Below are 18,576 nucleotides of genomic sequence, written 5' to 3' on the forward strand. Positions count from 1 at the left end.
GAGAAGTGTTCCTCTTGAGCGGACAACTTGATGAAAACCAGTCAATAGTCAGGTCCCCAAGAAAGTAGACCTCTGTTTACATACAATTTGTGCACAAAAGTTGAGAGAAATAAGCTTTTTGTGTGTATGGAACATTTCTGGGATCTTTTATTTCAGCTCATGAAACATGGGACCAACAGTTTACATGTTGCGTTTATATTTTTGATCAGTGTATTGTTAGTAAGACAAAATCAAATCTGAAATTTCAAAGTGGAAATTACAAACTTCAGAAGCCTTTTTATACCTCAAATACACTACAAGGTTTAAATTTCCTGCATTGCAGAAAAGTTATCCTGGAACAGGGTGATCAAATTAAGATCCCTACACCACTTTTTCCATGTGGTTTCTTCCTTCACAGACCATGAAATTATCACCTCTTCCTAAATATTTGGTAAAATTATACATTTTGTGTATGGTTTCCTAGAAACAAGGGTGGCTCAACTTACCCCACTCTCCCCTAACCGTCAGGAAGCAAAAGAGTGGTTGTTCCTTTGACAGAGAGACCCCCCTATTCCCTATTTAGGGCACTACTTTTGACCTGGGCCAATAGGGTGGGAATAGGGTGCCATTTGGGACACATCCAGAGAGACAGAGTGCACGCACACGCACACGCACACACACACACACACACACCTGAATTCACAGTGTCCTCTCTTCCTCTATCAATGAAAGGTCAGTGAGAACTCTGCAGCCCGTCCATTCCTCCAGGTCAGTCTGACATCCAGCAAGCTAACACCGCCTCTTCCTCTGCATCACGATACAATACAGTCCCTCTTCTCCAGCACTCAGACCTATGAAAAAGGGGGGTATTGGAGAAAGAGGGCCTTGGATAGCTAATGTTTTCTGGAGGAAATTTTCAACACTGCTAATTGTCATCAATGTTCAGCTACGTGTGAATTGTTCAGTGAAATCCCGGCCCACTTCTTCCTGACCAGTTCTGTTCAGAGAGCAGAATAGATTTGTAGTGTTGTTTCTGCAGCAGCCGTGCGGATAAGTGAGAGTGAGAAAGAGTGAGAGAGAAAGTGTGTCAGAGAGAGAAGAGAGAGAGAACAGGGAGAGAGAGCAGAGAAACCTCATTGTTGTCTCGTTTCTCAGAGGCTCTAGCAGTCAGATAGCATAAAAGGAGGTTTTCTGATCACACACTCCCCACTTCACACGCATCCCTCCATTGATACAGGTGAAGGCCCTGCAATTATCTACTGTATAATGACGGTGCGGCCCTGTCTCCTCACACACTCAACGAAAAGGAAATGAGGGCGTTGTCCCAAATGGCACCCTATTATAGTGCACTACTTTTGACCAGAGTCAAAATCAGTGTACTTTATATGGAATAGGCTGCCATACGGGACGCAGTCGAGGAGCGGAGCAGGCAGCGGCACAGCTGGGACAGCGCAGCTGGCTCAGTCCTCCTCTCATTCTCACAGAACAACAGGACAGAATGTGTTGCCTCCGATAATGTTGTGAATGCAAATGACCGTTGGACGAATGAAGAACCCCATTCTGAGGTGAGATCAGAAAGGAGGAGGTGGTGAAGGAGAGAACGAATGAGAGAAGGAGGGAGGGAGGTAGGGAAGGTGGGCTTGTAAGTGCATTGGGTACATCACAACTCTCTAACTTCTTGCTTGGCTAATCCTAAAGTTTAGCTTTACCGTAATTGTGGTACTGTAATCGTTTGTATTTGTATTTATTAAGGATCTCCATTAGCTACTCTTCCTGAGGTCCATCAAAATGAAGGCAGTTATATAACATTTTTAAACTTTACAATACATTTTACAACACATTAAGTGTATGCCCTCAGGCTACTACTCTACAACAGAAAATCAATGTGTACGTGTGTGTTTAGTGCGTATGTTATCATGTGTGCGTGTATGAATGTGTATGTGCCTCAGATTTTACTGCTTATATGAGTTACTTGATGTCGATTAAGAGTTACATGTAGCCATGGTTCTATGTAGTACTGTGCGCCTCCCATAGTCTGTTCTGGACTTGGGGACTGTGAAGAGATTTCTGGTGGCATGTCTTGTGGGGTATGCATGGGTGTCTGAGCTGTGTGCTAGTAGTTTAAACAGACAGATCGGTGCATTCAACATGTCAATACTTCTCTCAAAAAAAAAAGTAGTGATGAATTCAATCTCTCCTCTACTTTGAGCCAGGAGAAACTGACATGCATATTATTAATGTCAGCTGTCCATGTACATTTAAGGTCCAGCCGTGCTGCCCTGTTCTGGGCCAATTGTAATTATATATTTTTTGTGGCACCTGACCACACGACTAGAGAGTAGTCCAGGTGCGAAAAAACTAGGTCCTGTAGGACCTGCCTTGTTGATAGTGTTGTTAAGAAGGCAGAGCAGTGCTTTATTATGGACAGACCTCTCCCCAACTTAGCTACTGTTGCATGAATATGTTTTTACCATGATAATTTACAATCCAGGGTTACTCCAAGCAGTGTAGTCTCCTCAACTTGCTACATTTCCCCATTATTCATTACAAGATTTAGTTGAGGTTTAGGGTTTGTGAATGATTTGTCCCAAATACAATGCTTTTAGTTTTTGAAATATATAGGACTAATTTATTTCTTGCCACCCATTCTGAAACTGACTGCAGCTTTTTGTTAAGTGTTACAGTGATTCACTTGCTGTGGAAGCTGACGTACATAGACACTCGGGCTTTACTCTGAGTCAGTGGCAGGTCATTAGTAAAGATCGAAAAAATGAAGGGGCCTAGACAGCTTCCCTGGGGAATGCCTGGCTACCTGGATTATGTTGGAGAGGCTTCCATTAAAGAACACCCTCTGTGTTCTGTTAGACGGGTAACTCTCAATCCACACAATAGCAGAGGATGTAAACCCATAACAAATACAGGACCAGTCAAAAGCTTGGACACACCTACTCATTCCAGGGTTTTTCTTTATTTTTACTATTTTTTACATTGCAGAATAATAGTCAAGACATCAAAACTAAACAAAGAAAAACCCTTGAATGAGTAGGTGTGTCCAAACCTTTGACTGGTACTGTACATTTTTCCAGCAGCAGATTATGATCGATAATGTCAAAAGCCACACTTTTTATTATCAATTTCTCTCAGCCAATCATCAGTCATTTGTGTAAGTGCCATACATGTTAAATGCCCTTCTCTATAAGCGTGCTGAAAATCTGTTGTTAATTTGTTTACTGTGAAATAGCACTACTAAAGGGTTGGTAACAGGCTGATTGGTCGACTGTTTGAGCCAGTAAAGGGTGCTTTGCTATTCTTCGGTAGCAGAATGACTTTTGCTTCCCTCCAGGCCTCAGGTCACACACTTTCCTGTAGGCTTAGCTGGAAAATAAGAGTGACAATATCGTCCGCTATCATCCTCAGTAATTTTCCATCCAAGTTGACAGACCCAGGTGGCTTTTCATTGTTGACAGACAAAACTCACTTTACGGAATTCAAAATTACAATGCGTGTCTTTCATAATTTAGTCAGTTATGCATGGATGTGTAGATTCAGAATTTGTTTTTGGTATGTCATGCCTAAGTTTGCTAATTTGCCAATGAAAAAAGTATTAAAGTAGTTGGCAATATCAGTTTTTTTTGTGATAAATGAGCCATCTTATTCATTGAATAATGGAGCTGAGTTTGCCTTTTTGACCAAAATGTAATTTAAGGTGCTCTAAAGCTTTTTAATATCATTCTTTATATAATATATCTTTGCTTCATATTACAGCTTCTTATTTTTGTGCAGCCAAACTTATTGCATTAATTAAGTTGGTCTTCTACCCGTGCATTAACTCTGTAATTACTCTAGTAACATTGTATTGACACATTGTTAACTTCAGTAATTGCATAGTATTGGAGTTCAACTGTTATTCTCAAAGGGGAATAAGGAACGGTTCCTATATATACATATATGTAGCCCCTATGTATGTTTGTACCGGTATGTAAAGAAAAATATTTCTAGAGAGAAATGGGCACTTACCCTGTGGTTTATGGACGTTAACAAATTTTATTTAAATGTTATACATAAAACTTTAGTTTGTTCATTCTTTTTTTTATTTAGCCAAACAAAAAATCATATATTTTTTTAAATATTAATTCTTATTTACAATTTAAAACAGTACAGTAAATAATAACAACATTATCAATAATAAAAATGTTATAAAACATAAACTTTCCATTTGAAAATTTGTGAGCTGGGAATTCCAGAATGTTAGGATACAAAGTAGCTATACGAGAGTTGTTCTACATTCAAACAGGAACTAGAGGTGTGTTCAATCAAATAAGAATTAGGCTACATGTCAATCTGTTCAGCAGGACACAACGATGTGGAACATTCTGATAGAAATAAATGATGTGGAACAAACATGTCTCTCTGCCTTATAGAGGAAGTAATCATGTTGGCTGTATTCATGCTATTTCTATCTGCAACATTCAACAATGTTTGACTACTGAATGTGACCCTAATTTCCTTTATAGAATTCCTTGAACTGTCATTTTACAATACCTTTTGGAATTGCTAACCACACAGGTGGCAAACATTTGCGGCATAAAGATAACCAACAGAATATGGACAAATTAGGATCGACATGGTTGTGGCCAGAATTACAACCAAACGTTTGCTCTGTTGAACGCACCTCGAGCTCATTAAGGTCACCATTTTCTAAAGGAACGGGGCTGGGGAGAGAAGGCGTGTGTTGTCTGTGTGTGTATGTGTACAGAGTAAGGAGATGAGACGGTCGGCAGAGGAGCGAAAACATGGATTGAGCAAAAACAAAACAAAGTAACAGTACAGCAACCTGGTCTACTGGACATCATCATCATCACCAGGACTGGACGCCATACTACCACAACTCCAGACTACCATGATCAAAGTCTGCAGACTTCTGGACTTCCCCATCCAATTCCCTTTTTTCCAGGTCCCATAAAGTCACAGTTCCAGTCCCCCGCTCCTTCCTGTATAATTCCTGGCAGGAGGAAGAACGACGTCTGTCATCAGGAGCCATTTTGGGGAAACGTGTCCTCCTGGGCATTGGCAGAATCCAGCATGCCTACTGGCTGCTCAGAAGGCGCTGTGTCGTTCTGTTCCTGGTGGTCTTGTGTGAGGGATCTTGGCATGGAGGAGAGACATAGATAGTAATTTCATGTTTCAAATCACACAAAAAGACATTTGATGAATGTATGATGCGATCACACACGCAGGCACGCACACACAAATATATATGCTGAGAGGTTAGTATAATGCACAGCACAGTGCCACTTGCTCCAAAATGGTAAAGTGTGGGGGGGATTGTGTGACGTACCAGTCTTAGAAACGATAGTGAGGGAGATGTTAAAAAGAGAGGAGCAGAAACTGAATGAGAGGATGTGTCTATGCAGCTGAGATCCAATGAAAGAACAAATGAACAAAGAGAACAACACAAAGAGATGAGACCAAGGGACAACACTCTGGTTAGTCCAGAAATAGATCATGCGTAAAAATAAATAATGAAACAATGATATCAGAGCAAGTAATGATGGATTAAAAAGAGTGTACCACACGAAAGTGAACAAAAACATTGATAAGATGAGTGTGAAGGATAGTACTGTAAGTAGCTAGGCGTGAAACATGCAGCCCAATGGCCGCATGTATCAAGTTTCTCACAATAAGAGTTCTGATATAGGGTCTTTTTTATTTTTTTAAATTAACATCACGATGTGTAAGATGACAAAGGGGGGGTAGCACTCCTGTTTTGAGACATTTGATGCATACAGCCTCAGTTCTCTAAAGAAACAGCAGTTTCTACGTTTTCTGGGCTTGTGTTTCCACAGACCTGCTCGTTCATGACAGTGGAGAGCTCGGTGAGCATGTCCCTGTAGTGGGCCCTCATCTCCTCCTGGTACTCCAGCTGGTCCTCCTTGATCAGCCGCTCGTTGACGTCCAGCGCCTGGCCGCACGCCTCCGCAAACTGCCTGCAGGGCCAGACAGAGATTGTTAGGGCACTATAAGGGCCAAGAGTTTTCCCTGTCCTGACCATGTGACCTGATCTGGAAAAACTCTGGGTTGACCCCAACCCTTTTGCTTAAGATGTATCAAATGCATCATCGATCTATGTGTGGCGCAGTTGGTAAGAGCGTGGCTCTAGCAACGCCAAGGTCATGGATCCAATTCCCACAGGGGTCACATACACATACTAAAAATGTACTTTTTGGATAAAAGCATCTGCTAAGTGGTCCATAAAGGTATTTTCTTTGATCCAGGTCATGCAAAGTGTTGTGAAGAATACCTGAAAATCTCCTTGAGCAGTTTGACTTGGTTGTCAGGGTATTTCTTGGCATTTTTCTCTTCCAGGAAGGCTCGGGCATAGGCCATGGGCCCTGCATTCACCTGTAAAGTAAGTTCATGGTTATTCACCTGCATCATTTTCAACAGACAGCACAGTATGAAGAAATTAGTATTGAGGGTAATGCTAGTAATACTAGTGATGGAAGAGGCTAATGCTAAAGATGCAAGACGCTAATGATAATAGTTACGCTTGAGGCTAATGCTAATTCCGTGGTTGCCATGGCGCCATGAGGCCACTTAGGCAGAGAGCTCCTGTACATTTTGTATATAATTAATACATTTCCCTGCAAATCTTTTGTTTAAAGAATGAACAATTAATATACCCAATTTTTTAAACATTTATTTAACTAGGTAAGTCAGTTCTTATTTACAATGACGGCCTTCCGAGGAACAGTGCTTTGTTCAGGGGCAGAATGACAGACTTTTAGCTTGTCAGCTCGGGGATTCGATCCAGCAACCTTTCAGTTACTGGCCCAACGCTCTAACCACTAGGCTACCTGCCACCCCAGAATCCACCACAGACTTTTAAAACTGAAGCTGGCAAGTCATTTGTTTGTTGTATTTAATGTCAGCTAGCTAGCTGGTAATTGTTTTGATTCGAATGCCAGCCATGTGTCCGGAGGTTGAGGATGGAGAGAATCCCGAATGCAATACGGCTGAGGTATGCAATGATGAGGATCGTATAAGGAGGACTAGGTTACAAGGCTACTCTTGAAATATTATTGAAATGTGGTGTGCTTTCTGGCGCCATGTAACTGCCGTATTAGCTTCGCCCAAGTGGGTGCTTCATTTTGGTAGTCGTGAAGGACTAGATAGCTAGCTACACCAACTACAGAGTCCATGAACTGCAGTGGCTGAGCTCAAACTTCATCCGAGTCCTACTATGGAGAAGCCACACAGACGGCAAGGATGGCGAGACACCTTGATGACACCGTGCTGCCTGCCTGCCCCCGGACTTGCTCCAGAGACTATCTTTGCTTGTTCTCCCCCTTTGACCACCTCCCTCCAATGACCACTCAAGCCATGAATTTTCTGACCCTCTCATGACCTTCCGTTTCATGACTGATGATCAAATTAAATCAAATTGTATTAGTCACATGCGCAGAATACAACATGTGTAGACCTTACCGTGAAATGCTTACCTACAAGCCCTTAACCAACAGTGCAGTTCAAGAAAGAGTTAAGAAAATATTTACCAAATAAACTAAGGTAAAAGAATTATAAAATGTAATACAATAAAATAACAATATACAGGGGGTAGCGGTACCGAGTCAATGAGTCAATGTGCGGGGGTACAGTTTAGTTGAGGTAATTTGTACATGTAGATAGGGGTGAAGGGACTATAAATCGATAATGAGTAGCAGCAGTGTAAAAAACAAATGTGTGGGGGGGGGGGGGGGGGGTCAATGTGAATCATTTGATTCATTGTTCAGCAGCCTTATGGCTTGGGGTTAGAAGCTGTTAAGGAGCCTTTTGGTCCTAGAGTTGGTTGTCCGGTACCGCTTGCCGTGAGGGACCAGAGAAAAAAACTGTCTATGACTTTGGTGACTTTGAATTTTTTTGGGGCTTTCCTCTGACACCGCCTAGTATATGTCCTGGATGGCAGGAAGCTTGGCCCCAGTGACTGGGCAGTACGCACTATCCTCTGTAGTGTCTCATGGTCAGATGCCGAGCAATTACCATACCAGGCGGTGATGCAACCGGTCAGGATGCTCTCAATGGTGCAGCTGAGGAACTTTTTGAGGATCTGGGGACCCATGCCAAATCTTTTCAGTCTCCTGAGGGGGAAAAGGTGTTGCCGTGCCCTCTTCACGACTGTCTTGGTGTGTTTGGACCATGATAGTTCGTTGGTGATGTGGACACCAAGGAACTTGAAACTCTTGACCCGCTCCACTACAGCCCCGGCAATGTTAATGGGGCCTGTTTGGCCCGCCTTTTCCTGTAGTTCATGATCAGGTTCTTTGTTTTGCTCACATTGAGGGAGAGATTGTTGTCCTGGCACCACACTGCCAGGTCTCTGGCTTCCTCCCTATAAGCTGTCTCCGGTGATCAGGCCTACCACTGTTGTGTCGTCAGCAAACTTAATGATGGTGTTGGAGTCATGTTTGGCAACGCAATCGTTGGTGAACAGGGAGTACAGGAGGGGACTAAGTACACACCCCTGAGGGGCCCCAGTGTTGAGGTTCAGCTTAACAGATGTGCTGTTGCCTACCCTTACCACCTGGGGCCGGCCCGTCAGGAAGTCCAGGATCCAGTTGCAGAGGGAGGTGTTTAGTCCCAGGGTCCTTAGCTTAGTGATGAGCTTTGTGGGCACTATGGTGTTGAACACTGAGCTGTAGTCAACGAACAGCATTCTCACATAGGTGTTCCTTTTGTCCAGGTGGGAAAGGGCAGTGTGGAGTGCGATTGAGATTGTGTCATCTGTGTATCTGTTGGGGCGGTATGCAAATTGAAGTGGGTCTAGGGTATCCGGGAGGATGCTGTTGATGTGCGCTATGAACAGCCTTTCAAAGCACTTCATGGCTGCCGACATGAGTGCTATGGGGCGATAATCATTTAGGCAGGTTACCGTCGCTTCCTTGGGCACAGGGCCTGCTTGAAACATGTAGGTATTACAGACTCGGTCAGGGAGAGGTTGAAAATGTCAGTGAAGACACTTGCCAGTTGGTCCGCAAATGCTTGGAGTACACGTCCTGGTAATCCGTCTGGCCTCGCAGCTTTGAATGTTGACCTGTTTAAAGGTCTTGCTAACATCGGCTACCGAGAGCGTTATCACACAGTCGTCCCGAACAGCTGGTGCTCTCATGCATGCTTCAGTGTTGCTTGCCTCGAAGACATTTACAGTTGAAGTCGGAAGTTTACATGCACTTAGGTTGGAGTCACTAAAACTCATTTTTCAACCACTACACAAACTTCTTGTTAACAAACTATAGTTTTGGTAAGTCGGTTAGGACTACTTTGTACATGACAAGTAATTTTTCCAACAATTGTTTACAGACAGATTATTTCACTTATAATGCACTAATAATTCACAATTCCAGTGGGTCAGAAGTTTACATACACTAAGTTGACTGAAAATTCCAGAAAATGATGTCATGGCTTAGAATCTTCTGATAGGCTAATTGACATAATTTGAGTCAATTGGAGGTGTACCTGTGGATGTATTTCAAGGCATACCTTCACACTCAGTGCCTCGTTGCTTGACATCATGGGAAAATCAAAACAAATCAGCCAAGACCTCAGAAAAACAATTGTAGACCCCCACAAGTCTGGTTCATCCTTGGGAACAATTTTCAAACGCCTGAAGGTACCACGTTCATCTGTACAAACAATAGTTTGCAAGTATAAACACAACGGGACCACGCAGCCATCATACCGCTCAGGAAGGAGACGCGTTCTGTCTCCTAGAGAAGAACGTACTTTGGTGCGAAAAGTGCATATCAATCCCAGAACAACAGCAAAGGATCTTGTGAAGGTGCTGGTTGGAAACAGGTACAAAAGTATCTATATCCACAGTAAAAAGAGTCCTATATCAACATGTCCTATACCGCTCAGCAAGGAAGAAGCCACCGCTCCAAAACCGGCATAAAAAAGCCAGACTACGGTTTGCAACTGCACATGGGGACAAAGATCATACTTTTTGGAGAAATGTCCTCTGGTCTGATGAATCAAAAATAGAACTGTTTGGCCATAATGACCATCGTTATGTTTGGAGGAAAAAGGGGGAGGCTTGCAAGCCGAAGAACACCATCCCAACCGTGAAGCACAAGGGTGGCAGCATCATGTTGTGGGGATGCTTTGTGCAGGAGGGACTGGTGCACTTCACAATATAGATGGCATCATGAGGTAGGAAAATGATGTGGATATATTGAAGCAACATGTCAAGACATCAGTCAGTAAGTTAAAGCTTGGTCGCAAATGGGTCTTCCAAATGGACAATGACCCCAAGCATACTTCCAAAGTTGTGGAAAAATGGCTTAAGGACAACAAAGTCAAGGTATTGGAGTGGCCATCACAAAGCCCTGACCTCAATCCTATAGAAAATTTGAGGGCAGAACTGAGAGAGCGTGTGCAAGCAAAGAGGCCTACAAACCTGACTAAGTTACACCAGCTCTGTCAGGAGGAATGGGCCAAAAATTCACCCAACTTATTGTGGGAAGCTTGTGCAAGGCTACCCCAAACGTTTGACCCAAGTTAAACAATTTAAAGGCAATGCTACCAAATACTAATTGAGTGTATGTAAACTTCTGACCCACTGGGAATGTGATGAAAGAAATAAAAGCTGAAATAAATCATTCTCTCTATTATTATTACCACATTTGACATTCTTAAAATAAAGTGGTGATCCTAACTGACCTAAGACAGGGAATTTTTACTAGGATTAAATGTCAGGAATTGTGAAAAACTGAGTTTAAATGTATTTGGCTAAGGTGTATGTAAACTTCCGACTTCTACTGTAGCTCGTCTGGCAGGTTCGCATCACTGGGCAGCTTGCGGCTGGGTTTCCCTTTGTAGTCTAATAGTTTTCCAGCCCTGCCACATCCGATGTGCGTCAGAGCCGGTATAGTAGGTTTGAATCTTAATTCTGTATTGACGTTTTGCTTGTTTGATGGTTCGTCTGAGGGCATAGCGGGATTTCTTATAAGAACACGGATTATTGTCCCGCTCCTTGAAATTGGCAGCACAAGCCTTTAGCTCGATGCGGATGTTGCCTGTAATCCATGGCTTCTGGTTGGGAGATGTACGTACGGTCACTGTGGGGACGACGTCGTCAATGCACTTATTGATAAAGCCGATGACTGAGGTGGTATACTCCTCAACATGTTGTTGTTGTTTTCTAATTTGCTCGTCTTTTTTGTGTTACTTTAAAGCGCTTTGAGATTCTTTATGTAATGAATAGTGCTATAAAAGTTGAATAAATTATGAATATTATTAGAGGCTAATGCTAAAGATGCAAGAGGATAATTCTAAATAATCTAGAGGCTAATGCTAGTGATAGAGGGCTACATAGAGGAAGCATGCGATGATAGACATTAAGTAGCTAGTGCTGCTTCACCATGACAGATAATCCAATATCTCTCTCTGTTACCGCAACAGCGTATTAAGATTAGCCTGCATCATGCTGTCACTCTGAGCCGAGCTGTTTTCACACATTTCACTGTATTTACAGGGGATTAGGGCTGGGAAAAGCCTGAGAAGAGGCAGGATTATGGAGAGCATGGGTCTCAGCATAGACTGTTTGGTAATAATATACCACGTGTGGATAAGTGCAAGCGTGTGTGTGCGTTCGTGTTAGTGTGTGACCAGTGCCTTGGCGCAGTTTTATGAGCAGTGCTTAATTTGAGACGGATCCTGATGGAACTTTATGGGTGTTGTGTCGGGGGGGGGGGGGGGGGGGGGGTCAGGTTTATGGTTTGCTCAACATTGTAGCCTAGAGACCAACGCATTGTTCTTGCTGTGGTGAGAGAGAGAAGCATACCTGCAGCCTATCTATCACAGGACTTTTTAAAAACTTTGTATTATCTCCCTCGCTCTGCTCTGATAGACATGAGCCTGCAACTATTATCTCTCCAGCGTTGCAATTCATCATCATCATCATCATAGAATCATAGCTGCGGAAAAGGGTACTGCAGCACCCCTGACAAATTTCAATACATTTGCCAAAGTTATGTAATTACTGCTGTCTGTTCAGAAATAAATGTAATAATTCAGAATACTACACCAGGAGTAGGCCTATAATCTAGCCACAGCCACATTTTTATTGCCTAGCTGTGGATTGTGTGTAGCCCAATTACAATGCACAGCCTACAGTCCGGAATGTGCGTCAAGTCTGTCAGTGAACAGGCTTTTCCCAATATTTAAAATGCAATTGTGGGAAAACATAGGTTGGAAAGCAAATGGCTCTTGTTGAAAAAAGAAGCCTCTAGTCTGTCTGTAGAGGCTAACAAAATGTTCTATCAACTTCCAAACAGGTATATTGAGCGAGCAACACTGTTTTACAAAGTAGGCCTAAAAAAAATTGAGAGATATGCTTTTGGCTCGAGCGCGTCGGCCATGTCCAGTGCGTGAGCTGCGCATTAATTGAGCGAGTCAGCGAAACTGGAACGACTTTTTTAGAACTATAATTTCTTCCTCATATCGTACAATATGTGTCTCCACACACCCGCTGTAGGCCTAGGGTGTTGATGGATTCAAGACAAGGTCTTTTCTATTGATCTTATATTCTCAGTTTGTCAGTGTCAAAGTAGCCTGCCATTTTAATCATATGTACGGTATTAAACAATATTACGCTAAAGTCTCCAGTCGTTATAAAATGCTTTTATAAAAGCAACACTTTCCTCATGTGTGCAACTTCTGCGAGCACCTCTACTCAACTGCTCTATGCCACTATGCAAATGCGATGATATTATTATTATTATTATAACGTTTTTTTTTCTTCATGCGTTCTTGTACCTCAGAGGCCCCCAGGACACCCCACTCCCCACTCGCATTTAGGAAAACAGCTAACTTCCTACACGTTTTGCCATTGCAATTTCATAGCTGCCAATTATTTTGGTTTGGGGGGTGGGGTGCATCCTACGCCAGGGTGTGTGACTGTGTGTGTGTGTGTGTGTGTGTGTGTGTGTGTGTGTGTGTGTGTGTGTGTGTGTGTGTGTGTGTGTGTGTCAGCTCAGCTATGTCTGAACTCACTTATGTGTGTATCCGTGTTGTTGTGTGTGAGTGTGTCTGTCTGTCAGTTGTGTCTGACTGTCAGCTCAACCCACCTGAGTGGTGGAGTGTGTGCTTGCGCGTGTGTTTGTCTGTACAGTATGTGCACGTCTTCTCAACTCAACCCTTCTGTGTGTCTCTCTACATCTTTCTCCTCCTCCACCCCTACCCTTACCTTGACGCTGACGCTACCCTGCAGTTTGAGCTGCAGCCGGATCATGTCCACCTCTGCCATGGCACACAGCTGGTTGAGCTCGGACACCTTGCAGGACATCTCGTCGATGGCCACCTCGATGGGGTTCATCTCCGTGCTCTGCTGCTCCACCACCTGGATACGCTTTTTCAGGTAGGGGAAGGTGGAGTTCGCTGGGTGGGGGGACAGAAAGGGGGGAGTAGACACAGGGTATGAGGAACCAATTGGTTAAACCTTGTGGTCCTGGGTGGCTCAGGCATGAGTAGGGAGCCAGGACTGGGTTTGATGCCCGCTGGGGCTACCCATATGAAAAAAATGTATGCATGCACTACTGTGCATAACTCGCTTTGGATAAAAGTGTCTGCTAGATGGGATATCTTTTATTGTATTAAACCAGAACTGTTGGGTTTGTTTGGGAATTGTTGTCCGATCTTTCTTTCATTTTGAAGGGAAAACCATTGCACCTACACCATAACTTTACTGATCAGAATAGGTCACCAATTACAGCACTGGTCAGTATACTAGTGATTCAGACAGTTACGGCTCAGTATTTACTGGTTATTCAGACACTTCCTAGCTAGTATAGTATACTACCATACAAGCTAGTGGCTCAGTGACTATTTCAGCCACACCCGTTTCTGACAGGTGTATAAAATCAAGCACACAGCCATGCAATCTCCAGAGACAAACATTGGCAGTAGAATGGCCCGTACTGAAGAGCTCAGTGACTTTCAATGTGGTACCATCATAATGGCCCGTACTGAAGAGCTCAGTGACTTTCAATGTGGTACCATCATAATGGCCCGTACTGAAGAGCTCAGTGACTTTCAATGTGGTACCATCATAATGGCCCGTACTGAAGAGCTCAGTGACTTTCAATGTGGTACCATCATAGGATGCCACCTTTCCAACAAGTCAGTTCATAAAATTTCTGCCCTACTAGAGCTGCCTCGGTCAACGGTACGTGCGGTTACTATGAAGTGGAAACGTCTAGGAGCAACAATGACTCAGCCACGAAGTGGTAGGCCATACAAGCTCACAGAACGGGACCCCCCGAGTGCTGAAGCGCTTAGCATGTAAAAATCGCCTGTCCTCGGTTACAACACTCACTACCGAGTTCCAAACTGCCTCTGGAAGCAACATCAGCACAATAACTGTTCGTCGGGAGCTTCATGAAATGGCTTTCCAAGCCTAAGATCACCATGCGCAATGCCAAGCGTCGGGTGGAGTGGTGTTAAGATCGCCGCCTTTGGACTCCGGAGCAGTGGAAACGCGTTCTCTGGAGTGATGCATCACGCTTCACCATGTGGCAGTCGGACAGGCGAATCTGGGTTTGGCGGATGCCAGGAGAACGCCACCTGCCCCAATGTATACTGCCAACTGTAAAGTTTGGTGGAGGAGGAATAATGGTCTGGGGTTGTTTTTCATGTTTCGGACTAGGCCCCTTAGTTCCAGTGAAGGAAAATCTTAATGCTACATTATATAATGATTTTCTAGACGATTCTGTGCTACCAACTTTGTGGCAACAGTTTGGGGAAGGCCCTTTCTTGTTTCAGCATGACAATGCCACGGTGCACAAAGTGAGGTCCATATAGAAATAGTTTGTTGAGATCTGTGTGGAAGAACTTGACTGGCCTGCAGAAAGTCCTGACCTCAACCCCATCGAACACCTTTGGGATGAATTGGAATACTGAATGCGAGCCAGGCCTAATCGCCCAATATCAGTGCCCCACCTCACTAATGCTCTTGTGGCTAAATGGAAGCCCATGCAGCAATGTTCCAACATCTAGTGGTAAGCCTTCCCAGAAGGGTGGAGGCTGTTATAGCAGCAAAGGGGGGACCAACTCGATATTAATGCCCATGATTTTGGAATGAGAAGTCCGACGAACACGTGTCCACATACCTTTGGCCATGTAGTGTATTGTGACAGTAAATGTTGACAGTTCTTTGGATACAAATATTAGCAAAAATTACATTTTTAATAACTCACTGGTTAGTATGGTACGTCTCTTGCACTGCTGCTCCACGTCGCCATGTTTCTTCCCCAACAGAGTGAACGGCGTCTCGAACACGAAGCGATTGATGTTGTGATGTCGCTCGAAGTCCGTCTTCTTCTCCTGCTGCTCCTTGTCGTCAAAGTAGGGCACTACGTAGGTCACCTGGATGTAGGCGTACTTGGGGTCCAGGTCTTTAGGGTTTACCTGGTGGGTTATATCAAACAGCACAATCAGTTCACAGTCTGGGTCCTATTCATTCGTTCACTACGTAGAAAACCATGGCAAAACATTTTTGCAATGGAAAAAGCGAGAGTTACTTATTGGACAAATTCAGGTAATCTCTCCCCATTTTGGTCCGTTTTCCACCATTTGGTGTCTAACAACCCTGCTGTCTTAAAAAAAAAATCTGTCAAACGAATTGTGTTGGTCTCTTTAGTCTTGTTGAGTCAGTCTCATAGTCAGTCTTGCGTAGTCAGTCAGCTGTATTCTTGCTCTACCTTGAAGCCTGGCATGCAAGGCTACTGCCTACTGTCTGTAATCGCTGCCAAAGGTGCTTCAACAAAGTACTGAGTAAAGAGTCTGAATACTTATGTAAATGTGATATATCAAATATTTATTTGTTATAAATTTGCCAAAAAAATCTCTAATCCTGTTTTTGCTTTGCCGTTATGGGGTATTGTCTGTAGATTGATGAGGGGGGAAAAACGATTTAATACATTTTAGAATAAGGCTGTAATGTAAGAAAATGTGGAAAAAGTCAAGAGGTCTGAATACTTCCCGAATGCACTGATATATGGTGAACGATGGAGTGTATATTTAGATTTTATTAGGATCTCCATTAGCCGACGCCAATAGAGACAGCTAGTCTTACTGGGGTCCGACACATAACGAAAAAGACATTACAGACAAAATACTTTACAATTTAAATACATTAACATGTAGTGTGTGTGTGTACAGTGAGGGAAAAAAGTATTTGATCCCCTGCTGATTTTGTACGTTTGCCCACTGACAAAGAAATGATCAGTCTATAATTTTAATGGTAGGTTTATTTGAACAGTGAGAGACAGAATAACAACAAAAAAATCCAGAAAAACGCATGTCAAAAATGTTATAAATTGATTTGCATTTTAATGAGGGAAATAAGTATTTGACCCCTCTGCAAAACATGACTTAGTACTTGGTGGAAAAACACTTGTTGGCAATCACAGAGGTCAGACGTTTCTTGTAGTTGGCCACCAGGTTTGCACACATCTCAGGAGGGATTTTGTCCCACTCCTCTTTGCAGATCTTCTCCAAGTCATTAAGGTTTCGAGGCTGACGTTTGGCAACTCGAACCTTCAGCTCCCTCCACAGATTTTCTATGGGATTAAGGTCTGGAGACTGGCTAGGCCACTCCAGGACCTTAATGTGCTTCTTCTTGAGCCACTCCTTTGTTGCCTTGGCCATGTGTTTTGGGTCATTGTCATGCTGGAATACCCATCCACGACCCATTTTCAATGCCCTGGCTGAGGGAAGGAGGTTCTCACCCAAGATTTGATGGTACATGGCCCCGTCCATCGTCCCTTTGATGTGGTGAAGTTGTCCTGTTCCCTAAGCAGAAAAACACCCTCAAAGCATAATGTTTCCACCTCCATGTTTGACGGTGGGGATGGTGTTCTTGGGGTCATAGGCAGCATTCCTCCTCCTCCAAACACGGCGAGTTGAGTTGATGCCAAAGAGCTCCATTTTGGTCTCATCTGACCACAACATTTTCACCCAGTTGTCCTCTGAATCATTCAGATGTTCATTGGCAAACTTCAGACGGGCATATATATGTGCTTTCTTGAGCAGGGAGACCTTGCGGGCGCTGCAGGATTTCAGTCCTTCACGGCGTAGTGTGTTACCAATTGTTTTCTTGGTGACTATGGTCCCAGCTGCCTTGAGATCATTGACAAGATCCTCCCGTGTAGTTCTGGGCTGATTCCTCACCGTTCTCATGATCATTGCAACTCCACGAGGTGAGATCTTGCATGGAGCCCCAGGCCAAGGGAGATTGACAGTTCTTTTGTGTTTCTTCCATTTGCGAATAATCGCACCAACTGTTGTCACCTTCTCACCAAGCTGCTTGGCGATGGTCTTGTAGCCCATTCCAGCCTTGTGTAGGTCTATAATCTTGTCCCTGACATCATTGGAGAGCTCTTTGGTCTTGGCCATGGTGGAGAGTTTGGAATCTGATTGATTGATTGCTTCTGTGGACAGGTGTCTTTTATACAGGTAACAAACTAAGATTAGGAGCACTCCCTTTAAGACTGTGCTCCTAATCTCAGCTCGTTACCTGTATAAATGACACCTGGGAGCGAGAAATCTTTCTGATTGAGAGGGGGTCAAATACTTATTTCCCTCATTAAAATGCAAATCATTTTATAACATTTTTGACATGTGTTTTTCTGGATTTTTTTGTTGTTATTCTGTCTCTCACTGTTCAAATAAAGCTACCATTAAAATTATAGACTGATCATTTCTTTGTCAGTGGGCAAACATAGAAAATCAGCAGGGGATCAAATACTTTTTTCCCTCACTGTATGTACAGTATGCATCTATCAGTTACACATACATGTCAGTACATACAGATGTCGTATCTTAATTTGATCATCCTGTTGTTGCAGGAATTTTCGTGCACCACTGAAAATGCACATTTGTAGTGTATTTGAAGTTTGTCATTTCCACTTGAACATTTCAGACTTGATTTGACCTAATGAAAAAATGTATCAACCCCTACACATAAAAAAAAAAAAAAGATAAAACACACAATAATTGACATCTCCTGTTGCTGCAGGATTATTATCCTGCTGTAGCGAATTGCCTCAAATTAAGATCCTACATAGGTGTTGCTTTATTCGTGTTTTGAAAACAGGTTCTGGAGACTGTGAAAAGACCGCTGGTGCCATGTCTGGTGGGGTAAGTGTGTGTGTCAGTGTGTAAGTTGACTATGCAAACAATTCCTGTTTCTTATAAAAAGAAGTGACGAAGTCAGTCATTCCTCAACTGTTAGCCAAGAGAGACTGGCATGCACAGTATTGATATCAGCCCTCTGATTACAATGAAGAGCAAAACGTGCCGTTCTGTCCTGGGCCAGCTGCAGCTTAACTAGGTCCTTCTTTGCAGGTCTTGACCATATAATAATATATAATTGTTTTTTATTTCACTCGGTCCCCGCACCACCTCAATGGTCATTCCCCCCCACCCCCTCAACAGTCTTTATTCTGGACAATTATTTATTAAATCACTGCTACAGTTATGATGTATATAGTGCTATTTCTGATTGATTTTCTATTCTACCATTTTCATTATTTTATTTCA

The 18,576-nt window shown here is 43.2% G+C and overlaps 1 protein-coding gene across 7 annotated transcripts in view; it reads right to left on the reverse strand.

The window, feature by feature from the left end:
- Nucleotides 1-4,003: 4,003 nt before the first annotated feature.
- LOC139549193 (dedicator of cytokinesis protein 10-like) overlaps nt 4,004-18,576 on the reverse strand; it is a 177,577-nt gene continuing 163,004 nt past the window's right edge. For all 7 annotated transcript variants that reach the window (XM_071359390.1, XM_071359389.1, XM_071359393.1 and 4 more), the window contains 5 exons: nt 15,231-15,441; nt 13,223-13,413; nt 6,281-6,381; nt 5,828-5,966; nt 4,004-5,124 (listed from right to left, as the gene is read on the reverse strand). In XM_071359390.1, the coding sequence (XP_071215491.1) occupies nt 5,077-5,124; nt 5,828-5,966; nt 6,281-6,381; nt 13,223-13,413; nt 15,231-15,441 (690 nt within the window). In that variant the 3' untranslated portion in view covers nt 4,004-5,076. The remainder of the gene's footprint in view (nt 5,125-5,827; nt 5,967-6,280; nt 6,382-13,222; nt 13,414-15,230; nt 15,442-18,576) is intronic.

The sequence above is a fragment of the Salvelinus alpinus genome, chromosome 22, assembly GCF_045679555.1.
Source record: "Salvelinus alpinus chromosome 22, SLU_Salpinus.1, whole genome shotgun sequence".
In the NCBI taxonomy this organism is placed as follows: Eukaryota; Metazoa; Chordata; class Actinopteri; order Salmoniformes; family Salmonidae; genus Salvelinus; species Salvelinus alpinus.